Source organism: Ictalurus punctatus, chromosome 19 (genome assembly GCF_001660625.3).
Source record: "Ictalurus punctatus breed USDA103 chromosome 19, Coco_2.0, whole genome shotgun sequence".
In the NCBI taxonomy this organism is placed as follows: Eukaryota; Metazoa; Chordata; class Actinopteri; order Siluriformes; family Ictaluridae; genus Ictalurus; species Ictalurus punctatus.
In genome coordinates, this window is record NC_030434.2 from 14,109,109 (window position 1) to 14,121,177 (window position 12,069).

Here is a 12,069-nt window from a genome sequence, read left to right on the forward strand (position 1 = left end):
GTTTCACCTTTGTTGTTTTATTTCTGATGTTTTTTGGATAGTTGTCCATTTTTAGTTATTTTTCATCCAATGAATTAATAATTTTTGTTGTGCTAGAAAAGATTTGATGTAGTTTCCTGTTGTTTCTCTAGTTTCTTTTTTTTTCTTTCTCTCTCTTCTCTTGTCTGCTCCAATGTGGGGATCCACTCAGTATGGAGAAAGTTCCTCAGTGCTGCCTTCCTTCCATTTGCTTTGTTCTTCGAAACTGGTTTCTTCGCTATTTATAGTGGACTTGAGTTCACCATGACATTTTTACAGATTTGGTGTTGCTTCCTGAGGTTTATGTCATTTTAAAAACAAAAAACTCCAGAGGGTTCAGCAGCTCATGTTGTGCATGACCCTTCTCCTATATATATATGTATATGTATATGTGTGTGTGTGTGTGTGTGTGTGTGTGTATATATATATATATATATATATATATATATATATATATATATATATATATATATGTGTGTGTGTGTGTATTTCAAAATATAAAAAAGTGAACGGGCTTAACACAACTCTTCTATAAAACATCCTTTAAAGGGTACAACCTAAATGTATAATGTTCTCCAATGTATAAAAATATTACTGCTTCCCCTGTTTTATCTGGTTCTGAATTAATTCTACTTTATTAGATGTCATTTGCTTGAAAACCACAAAATAAACCTTCCACATACAGGTGGACTGACATGCTTATATGTATTTTGCACGATATGTTAATACATCCAGCCTGAACTCAGTGAATAAACAAAAGGAGAAGTGATTTGTGTGATGAAATTATTTATTTGCAATTATTCATTTGTATTAAATGTTACTTTAATCTATGAGGTGATAGTAAAAGGTTACACTGAAATGTACAAGGAGCATGCTGATAATAATGCAACAAAAAATGTCACCTTTCTATCATGCATTGTTGTTAATTTTGTTGCTTATATAAAACTGCTTTAATATTCTTCATGGAATGGATATTCAGGATGATCACTCCACCTATGAACAGAGAAACAGTGATTAGGCTCAGTTCAATTTCTTCAGTGGGTCCAAGTCTCACTTCCACTGCTTAATATTTAACCTGCTAAAACATATCTCAGTCAGCTCATGAACACTTTCACATGTTCACTACTTTGGAAAAATATCTGTTAAATGAGTGAAAATACATGTAAGTTAATAGCTGTGTGTATTAATGACTTACATGAGAAGCTCCACAAAGCGAATGTTCTTGTTAAGCCCTTCAATTGCTTTCATTTCATCATCAGTCAAAGAGAAGTCAAATATCTAGCAAAAAAGATAAATACATTACAGCTTGGACAATCTCTTTTTCCAGAGACAATTTGAGACAGCTAATTATCAGCTAATTATACCAAGACATCCATATCCATTCATGCATTAATGTCTCCCAAATTTTTTCCACATTACTTGTTATTGTTTTGAACTCGTGTAATCGTATCGTAAATATTGCAGTAAATATTGCAAATCACCAGTGCAGTGATTTGAACCAATAAATCATTACACTACCACTGTCCAACTTCACAATGCCAAATTTTGTTTTCACCTTGTTTTCTTGGTGAATTAAAAAATAAATAAAAAATAATTTAATTAATACATATTACAGCAAAGGACACTGCAGTTAACTTTGTTTGCGAGTTCAAAAGCTTGCTTCCTTGTTAACATCCATCCATTCATTTTCTATACTGCTTATCCTACACAATGTTTAACACAACTTTACTCTGTTAAGCCATACAGCCTTAACTCAAGAAAACAGCAGTCAAAAGACTTAAAACTGACTGCTGGAGAGCTGGAGAAGGGGATAAGAAGATACTACTAAAATTGAAAACCAAATTGAATACAGAAATGGAAAGACACTATCAAAGATTAAAAGCGTGAAAAGGAAATAACTGAAAAAACTGCTAAAATAAATGCATAAGTCCAATACAAACAGCAGGAATCCTGAAAAATTGAGGCAGGTGAATCACATTTAGACATTTTCTTTTTACTTTTCTTTTCAGTCACATTTATAGAATTTTTTTTCCCACTACTAATATCTTAAAATAAACTTTTTAACCATTTTGGTTAATTGTGATAATGAAGAAACAATTGTAGAACCTCAAAGAAGCCTAACTACCTGTATGTCTTATTAATTTTTTCAAGTAAGTGTAGTCCTCAACTATAGATTGCCCCTTTCTGAGAGTAAACAAACCTCAAAGTTCTCCTTGATACGTTTTGGGCTGAAGCTCTTGGGAATGACCACCACACCTCGCTGCACATTGAATCTAAGCACAACCTGTGCTGTCATCTTCTTATACTTCTTAGCAATGGACACCAGAAGCTCATCCTCCAGCAAAGGGGGGCACTTTAAATTCACCCTGTATCACAGAAAAAGAACTGATTGCTAAACTATTCATCCCTGTTCAAAGATTGGTCCTTTTTTTCAAACAAATAGCAACAACTTGGTTCAATGGGCTGGAATATTAAAGAATTCATTCTTAAATCACACCACATTCATACATGATATTGAACATCCAGTTATTTCAGAAAAACATTTGTATCCTACGAGAGCTCCTGAGTTTGTGTAGATTTATGAATTACGGAGACTCATTAATATGAACCACGATCAATAGGCTTCAGATCATACAATTAAAATGAATTATTGCAATTTTATATAGAGATTATGTTGTCCAGTTTATAGACAGTGTATGGCACAGGTCTATAAACCTATGTGATGAAGACCCAAGTTTATGTTCTTAAAACTGAATGTAAATCAAATGTAAATCAGTAAATGTAAATCAACTGTGCCCTGAATGCTCTGGGGATTTCCTGGGGATTTACATTGAACTTTTATCAATCTGAGAGGAATCACTAGTTAGATTGGCCTACAAAAACATTTTTAATGTTTATTGATACATGTTTATTGATACATGTGTTATTGACAAAAAGAAAATTAAATTCTCCATAAGGAATGTCAATGAAAATAAAATCTGCAATCAATTTGTAATTTACAAGAAATTCTTACACACAAAACTTTTTTTTTTTTTGCCTCCGAGGCCTTATTTTTTTTCAGGTTGTCTGTCTGTCCTTCTTTATTTGTTCGGCAGAATCTTCTGCGAAATGAATAAATCTAATTGTGAAATAAAGAAGTATTTTATACCAAGATGGGTCTCTGGATGTTCCTAGAGGACTGTATCCAACAATCACAATTTCATTCTGCTTACAAAATTCCATCATTTTAGGCTGAGTGAAGTATGGGTGGCATTCAATCTATGATTTAAAAAAAAGTACATGGATAAGAGTCTCTAAAAAAATAACTGCATCAGTACAAGCAACATTAAGGGACAAGAAAAAGCTTTCCACTCATTTGCCACGTGTAGCATGCTGTGGAGGATTACCTGATTCGACACAGGTTTGTACTTTAGACCTGGCTTATTCAGGATCAGCTCCAGCTGCCGCTTATTGAAGTTAGACACGCCGAGAGATTTTACCAGCCCTGCATCTTTACAGGCCTCTAATGCCTGAGAAGGGGAAAAGATTAAAAACAGCTGAGAAAACGGTTGCATTTAGGAAAACTCCACACATTTCTAAAAGGCCTTGTAAATGCTTTGTTTACATGCACTTTCAATATTTTGATAGTGCTGACTCTGACTTGTTCCGTTCAGGTCAAAATGACCTGTGGAAATTTTTTAAAAGGTATAACAATAGTAAAAACATGAAGATGAAGAGACTGTGTTAGATCTTACACCTTCATCAGTGTAAAGCACAAAGCATTTTATCACACTTTTTGCAAATCATTTAAAAAAAAGTTTAATATTAATATTTTATAAAATGTTTCTCTGTGAGAGTTTACATCATGCTATTCTCAGTAAAAATATGACGATGAAGATTACTGAGATGGTTTTGAGCTGAGAGTCTGGTGTTTGCAAATCTGAGGTCAATTTATGGCATTTTTCCACTGCATGGTATGGCTTGACTTGACTCGACTCTGCTCGTTTTCGGGGGGCTTTCCACTGTGAATAGTACCTGATACCTGGTACTTTTTTTTTAGTACCACCTCGGTCGAGGTTCCAAGTGAGCCGAGCTGATACTATATGTGAGCCATGCACTGAGGGAGTAGGGAATTCTCATTAACGAGTGGTTCTGTATTTTGCCTGAATAAATGTGTCATTTAATACAGACTTTGCGTATGGTAATATTCTACTAATCGAAAATTATGTATCATAATTTTGTTACAGATTTCCAAACAGGAATTAATCAAAGTTAATCCTGTTGTGGCTGAATCTAACTTAGTCATATCGAGCACTACGTAGGTTCTAGAACGCCGTTATTTTACATACGTTATTTTAGGATACAACACTGTTAAGTAGTGAACAGAACACAAAAATGAACAGTCTCACTTTAAAATCTAATCTAACCAGCACATTCTAACCAGATTGAACAAATGCTTTGTTTACATGCACTTTTCAATATTTTGATAGTGCTGACCCTGACTTGTTCCGTTCAGGTCAAAATGACCTGTGGAAATTTTTTAAATGGTATAACAATAGTAAAAACATGAAGATGAAGAGACTGTGTTAGATCTTACACCTTCATCAGTGTAAAGCACAAAGTATTTTATCACACATCACACTTTTTCAAAACATTTAAAAAAAAGTTTAATATTAATATTTTATAAAATGTTACTCTGTGAGAGTTTACATCATGCTATTCTCAGTAAAAATATGATGATGAAGATTACTGAGATGGTTTTGAGCTGAGAGTCTGGTGTTTGCAAATCTGAGGTCAATTTATGGCACTTTTCCACTGCATGGTATGGCTTGACTTGACTCGACTCTGCTCATTTTTGGGGGCTTTCCACTGTGAATAGTACCTGATACCTGGTACTTTTTTTTAGTACCACCTCGGTCGAGGTTCCAAGTGAGCCGAGCTGATACTATATGTGAGCCATGCACTGAGGGAGTAGGGAATTCTCATTAACGAGTGGTTCTGTATTTTGCCTGAATAAATGTGTCATTTAATACAGACTTTACGTATGGTAATATTCTACTAATCGAAAATTATGTATCATAATTTTGTTTAATCGAAGTTAATCCTGTTGTGGCTGAATCTAACTTAGTCATATCGAGCACTACGTAGGTTCTAGAACGCCGTTATTTTACATACGTTATTTTAGGATACAACACTGTTAAGTAGTGAACAGAACACAAAAATGAACAGTCTCACTTTAAAATCTAATCTTACCAGCACATTCACATACCTCCCATGTGGCACAAAGGTCTGTATGATGGTAAATATACTTCCCACTCTCATCTTTTGGATAGAAAGTATCGCCTGGCTAGGGAAATCAAAACAAAACCATATACAATCATTTTACATGTAAGTGACATATCTGTTGGTGGATTTTCTGCATTACAATAAATTGTGGATGATGTGTGGGTGGTCTAAGGACCTTAAAAGCTATTGGGAGTTCGATGATGTAGAGATCCACGTAGTCCAACTGCAAAGCTTGGAGAGTTCGCTCCAGTGCTGGTCTTACAAGCTCAGGAGGATGAAATGTGTTCCATAACTGGGACAGGAAAGAAAACACTATGGCTAGATTTTGTGGAAATGAACTCTGACGTAAAGGTATGTCAAAATCAATTTAAAGTGGAGTAGCAGGTCAAAATTATACAAGAAAGTGTCCTTTCTTTAGGGTACACAAATATTTCAAAGCAAAAAGTAAATGATTTTAAAAGAAATTACTGAAATGAGAAGTCTTGCAAATCCATAAATATTTGTAGGATAAATAGTTACAAAGGTTAAGGTTAGGATTCTGAGCAGGGATTGTATTAGTACCTCTTCTTCAAACTTCTTATAAACTGTTAATTACAGTTAGACTAGTAAGTGGATAATAGTCCTTACTCAAATTCGAGTGGTTACGGTATCAGATGTTTATAGATAATAAATGAAAATGTATTTTGCAAAATATCATATGGTGTCCATCCAAACATTAGTGCACAATTTGTTTGAAATTGCTCTAAATCCCTTCTTTGTTTTTATTGTGCCACATTTGGTGTTCTGCTTTAATGAACAAAACTGCAAAGCATTTGTATTTATAATTCTTTCATAATTCACTAATGAAAGATATCCAAAGTTGTTCATTTTCAAGATAAAATATCATCCAGTGTGACCATCAAGAAATTTATATTAAAAAATTTATACATAAACATTTATAAGAAAAAAATTACATCATACAACAACATACCAAGGATCACTGGAAACATCTAGAAGGTTTATAAGACTACGTCAAATTTGGAAAACTTTCACCTTTTTAAGGTAACGCTCTGAAGTTGTCATATCATATCGCCTCGAAAAAACAATGAAAATTTAATTATATCTGTAAATGTATATTTTATTACAAATGTTATAATAGATATCGGTGAGATGAAGTTTCTGCTTTGGTGGTCAGTTCTGTGCCTGTGAATGCATAAATATACAGTACTGTGCAAAAGTCTTAGGCATCCTATTTTTTTAATACAAACTTTGTTATACAGTGCCCTTCACTAATATTGGCACCCTTGGTAAATATGAGCAAAGAAGGCTGTGAAAGTTGTCTTTATTGTTTGTCCTTTTGATCTTTTGTTAAACAAACAACACAGGTTTACGTAATCACCATTACTGTGTTTGTTTGTAACTGTAGCCAGAGTTGTGTGTAATCATATGCTGTCCTCCTATTGCTGGCAGTAGTAATATCATACACTGACAGTTCTGTAGGAGCACCTAATTTATGACTATTGGTAACCCTATCCATCTCAACGTGTGTGTGTGTGTGTGTGTGTGTGTGTGTGTGTGTGTGTGTGTGTGTGTTACTAACCATTGTCTGTGTGACTGATATAATGGGTATGTGTTTCATGGTTTTGTTGATCAGAAAATGCTTAGGGTATGTTTTGTTTAAGAGTTTGGTGTGAACTGTCCTTTTTACAGTTTTAATCCACACAATACATTTTGTGGTATAAGTGAATATTTGTTTCTGAAATTACTTTTGTGGTAAGTATTGTTTTATTTTGAAGCATAAGAATGGTTTAGGCGAATATGGATGATGTAAGAAAGTGTATCAAATGGTTAGCTATGATACATGTATGTATTAATGGGGTCAATTCATTTTGCTGTTAGAAAATACTAGACCTGATGACTGAATGTGGTAGATGTACTGTATTAGAATTGTGGATATAAATGAACAGAATGTTGTTTGTGAAATAACTGAAATATTTATTGATTACATTGTTGAGAAAACACTATGGTGTGTATAAAATTTATATAGTCCCTCGATGTTGTATGATACTGTTGTTCTCTTTTACTGAAATAAAACCCAAAACACTTAAACCATCAGCGTTATCCTTTGTGGAGACTGAGGTGACAATATGTCAGAAGAAATGTAAAAAATATTTATTACATATCTTCTAAACATGGTTCTTTAGGAGGTAAAAACGATTAAAAGATGATGTTTTAAAAGAATTGTGTGTTTTGTTTAAACTATAAACAAGTTTTTCTGGAAAATGGCTCACCAGCAAGGATACTTAGACACTACACAGAACTACCCCTAAATACATAAGATTTTGTCTATAGTTTGACATCCCATGTATCCCTGGCTGACAGTTCTGTAGGTCATGTAAATTTATGACCTTTGGTAACACTGCTTGATCTGAATGTGTGATCTTTCCTGGCAGTTGTTTGTCTGTGTGAAATAGAGATGTGTTTTCTAGGGGTTTGCTGAACAGAATGTTTACAAATGTGTTCATGTTAATAAATTAAGGGGAGAGTCATGCGTCTGAGTATTTAACTAATGGTTAGGACGTTGTAGTTAAAACACAGAAGAAACTCTGAAACTGTCTGTTTCAATGGCTGCTCTGAGAACTCCTAACACCCCTAGAAGACTGCTGTGTATTTCACCAACAAGAGGACCTGTTGAAATGAATGAGGACCTGACTTTTGCTCAAAGAAAAAAACCCAAGATGTTAGTTTGACAAAAATTCCTCATGAAGATGTAAATATTGCAAAGACGTTGTTGTTTAACCCTGAGCAGGGTGTTACCAACTCCAAACATCGTCTCTTAAGTCTGAGGGTTCTTTAGGAGGTACAAAAACATTTAAAGATGATGTTTTAAAAGAAATGGGTGTTTCGTCCATAATGGTAAAAAAGAAAAATGGTTGTACTCCAATGTGAAATTAATTGGTGGAGACACATTGAGTACATTTCTGTTCCACAGTCTATAAGGATCCCCACCTGTTAATGTAGTGTGAAAAATGTACACAACCTCCATGACTACATTACATGAAGTTTAAACATTTTCATTTTGTAATGACAGCAAGACAAAACTGTTGTACATTTGGTATCTGGTGATTTTAGAATTAGGCCAAGTGTCAAATATGTTTTGTGAATGGCTTTGTCTGGCAAAGAGCACAATGGCATGGAAAGATTATACAAGAGTCAGTAGGGTGATATAATTCTTAGGAGTTCTACGTCAACTTGGGAACATCCGAACATAGCTCTCACAGATTTCTCTATCTGAAAACATTCAAAAACCTGTCAAAAATTAAGCTTAATTTTCAAAATGTTCAAAACATTGACAAAATGTATAGTAATGCTACTCTACAATACATCTAATGTATTAATGTATGAAGTTACGTTTTTCTTCATATGATGTGAAAGTAATTGACTTAAAACAAATCTCTACATCATGATGATTCATTGGTGGAACTCACACCATACCTTCTGTATCTGTGAGTGTTTATTTTAAATTGAGGCACAATGCCTAGGGAATTGGTCATCAATTTCTTCTGAGGACATCTGTGGAAGAAATCGACGTAACCCGAGCTTCATTGTTTCATTGAATGTGAACCTAATCATAGAAACAGGTGATGTGCTTTTATTTTCCTTACTCTGGCACTGCCTGATCTTCGAACAGTAAACATGTTTTACTTTCTTTTCAATTATGGTGACAGTGGAGAGCATGGTGAAAGGGTAAATCCATGTTCCTACATACATACATTATGTTAGATCACAGACTCTCCTAGGTTGAAGATACTTCATTAAAAAAAAAATTATATATATATATATATATATATATATATATATATATATATATATATATATATATATATATATATATATATTTTTTTTTTTTTTTTTTTTTTTAAAAAATAAATAAATATGAAAAAGAATCAAGACAGACCCAAATAAAAAATAAGGTTCCAATGAACAGCAAAGCTACATATTCTCTTCCTCTAGCTTATTCAGTAATTGTAACCATTGTACTACAGATAAAATAAGTGTGGACAGTTGCTGTAAACTGTTGATCTGGACCAATGTTATTTGGGAACAAAGAGCAAGCCGAATTTTCTCAACATAAATTTCGTGTGTAGTTTGCTATCAGATATCACAATGGATACACAACACTTTTCATTTTATTCCTTCAACTGGTTTAGTAAATGTAATGTGCAACAATCTGTACTTTTCTCAACCTTTCCCATGCTATAATGATGGCCGGAAACTAGGACTGAATGGCAAATACTGTAGAAAGGTCATATAGAACATAGAGAAATCTAATTTAAAACACCTCAGTCTCCACAAAGAATAATGCCGATGGTTTAAGTGTTTTGGGTTTTATTTCAGTAAAAGAAAACAACAGTATCATACAACATTGAGGGACTGTGTGAAAATTTTATACACGTCACAGGTTTTTTGATTACTCAACAATGTAATCAAAAATTATTTCAGTTATTTCACAAACAACATTCTGTTCATTTATGTCCACAATTCTAATACATCTACCACATTCAATCATCAGGTCTAGTATTTTCTAACAGCATAGTTACACAAAATGGATCAATCCCATTAATACATACATGTATCATAGCTAACCATTTGATACACTATCTTACATCATCCATATTCGCCTAAACCATGCTTATGCTTCAAAATAAAACAATACTTACCACAAAAGTAATTTCAGAAATAAATATTCACTTATACCACAAAATGTATTCATTGTGTGTGGATTAAAACTGTAAAAAGGACAGTTCACACCAAACTCTTTAACAAAAGATGTCCTAAGCATTTTCTGATCAACAAAACCATGAAACACATACCCATTATCTCAGTCACACAGACAATGTTCAGTAGCGAGCACACACACACACATGTTGAGATCGATAGGGTTACCATAAATTAGGTGTGCCTACAGAACTGTCACTCAGGGGAATAACTATATAAATATATAAATCCTAGGGTCAATCAATTTGACAGTTTGACAGAAAGTGCATGATATTACTACAGCTGGGGTTCAGAGGATTGTTGTAGCAGTGCTCCAACAGTTCTCCAAGAACAGGGTTGATGACCACTCATAAACAGGCCACTAATCTCGACTCATGACCAAAGGTGATCCTTTACGATGTAGGATTTAACTGCGACAGCAAAATCAGGCTGAATACTGTACAGTGTAAAACCGGCTTATCAAAGTCCACATACTAGAAGTACTTTTCACCTATGCTAAATAGTTCACTGAGAACTTCATATAACATAAATGTTAATGCATCAACCCTGCTGAAAAAACCCAATAGAAACCATCACAGAAATTCTAATGGTTTCCACTACAAATTCCATTACAAACCATCAGCTAACCCTTAAATCATTACCATTACTATAATTAATCCTTAATGATATCCACTAGACATAACATGCCACCAATAGAAGGCAACAAATTACCAGCAGAGACCCACAGAGACCATGAACAAATCAGCAAGGAATGATTTTTAGCTAAGAAGAACAAACTTGTCCTATACCTTTCCACAGTAGAAAATGTCCTCTCTTTTCACTGTCCCATCAGCAATTTTATCCCGGATGGCTTGGCCCACTTCATGCTCATTGAAATACACCAAAGCTCCATCGATGTGCCTGTATCCAACCTCGATGGCAAGTTTGACCGCGTTATATGCGGTTCCTTTGGGAGTCTATAAAATGCAGTCAAAACACACCAGAACAGATAAAGTTCTCTGAAGAAAAAAGCCATCAGGAAAGTGAGAAAATATAAATTAACTAACTATAAAAGTAAATTTATAGCCCCTTACCGTCTGAGGGTCTCCATAGGTCCCTATACCCATAAGAGGGATTTTCAACCCATTATTCATTGTAATAGAGTGACTTGTAGCTGTCAGCTCCATGTTTCTTTTCCCCTGACTCAGGTAGTTACTACAAATGCCCTATTTGTGAATCAAAGAACAAAGAGCTTGGCTTTGTAAGGAGAGTCAAACCAGTTCTGCAAGGAAATCCACATGCACAATATCTTCACAGGTTAATCAGTAATACTGTTATTGCCAACTTTGCTCATGGTTGATGAACCCTGGTTCAGAGGTGTGTACTGCAGGAAAATGTCTCCCATATAATATGAACATTCTGGGAAATCTTCTTTCTTGGAAATAATCTTTCGAATATATGGAGTCCACTGTGTTTACTACAATGTGTTTGATCAGTTCACCAAGCCAGTAGACAACATAATCTACTGGCTTGGTATTCAGCTTAGACATTAATGGTGTGAATGCTTTGCCAGTGCTATAAATTGTGGAAAGTGAATACAGATGACTTTAGTTAAGCCATACTGATAATGCACAAATATAATGGACTTTAGTGGACAGTCAAGACCCTTTTGAATGTCATCCCTGCTTTTTTTGTTTGTTTGTTTTTTTGTTTTGTTTTGTTTTAGCAAGGAAGAAAGCACTAATAACCAAAATCTTGAGAGATTGCATTTATTATCGTTGGTCATACTTTCGAAATTGTTTAACGGTGCATTGTTAGTTAGATATAAAAATAATATAAATATATATTAGTAGGTAATAGGTTAGTGGTAGTAGTCAGTCATTTTGATTAGCTTTGTTATGCATGTTGTAATAAAAAAAAAACCTGAAAATATCTTTGCAGATTTCTTTTCGCAGGAATCCACCCATGGGGTTCGGGAAACGCGTATGCCGATAAACGCATACCAGTAAGGAGGAGGAAGTTTTGACACGTCACGCTTTCCGTAGTCGT

At 34.2% G+C, this 12,069-nt stretch overlaps 1 protein-coding gene across 2 annotated transcripts; it reads right to left on the bottom strand.

Moving 5' to 3' along the window:
- Positions 1-787: 787 nt before the first annotated feature.
- On the bottom strand, positions 788-12,036 carry akr1d1 (aldo-keto reductase family 1 member D1). 2 transcript variants are annotated; one of them, XM_017493654.3, is made up of 10 exons: positions 11,944-12,036; positions 11,115-11,246; positions 10,830-10,997; positions 5,459-5,575; positions 5,267-5,344; positions 3,405-3,527; positions 3,167-3,276; positions 2,219-2,384; positions 1,214-1,296; positions 788-1,011 (listed from the first exon to the last, which is right to left on the bottom strand). In XM_017493654.3, the coding sequence occupies exons 1-10, from the start codon at positions 12,019-12,021 to the stop codon at positions 969-971; spliced, it is 1,098 nt and encodes a 365-aa protein (XP_017349143.1). In that variant the 5' UTR covers positions 12,022-12,036; the 3' UTR covers positions 788-968.
- Between the last annotated feature and the right edge of the window lie 33 nt (positions 12,037-12,069).

What these genes read in the sequence shown, in the direction of transcription:
- akr1d1 (XM_017493654.3), bottom strand. Translation starts at nt 12,021, where the DNA reads ATGCGTTTATCGGCATACGCGTTTCCCGAACCCCATGGGTGGATTCCT. An exon ending in GTATCAAGGAGAACTTTGAG is followed by an intron (nt 1,297 to 2,218) that starts GTTTGTTTACTC and finishes CTTTTTTGCTAG; the next exon opens with ATATTTGACTTCTCTTTGAC. An exon ending in CGCTTTGTGGAGCTTCTCAT is followed by an intron (nt 1,012 to 1,213) that starts GTAAGTCATTAA and finishes CTCTGTTCATAG; the next exon opens with GTGGAGTGATCATCCTGAAT.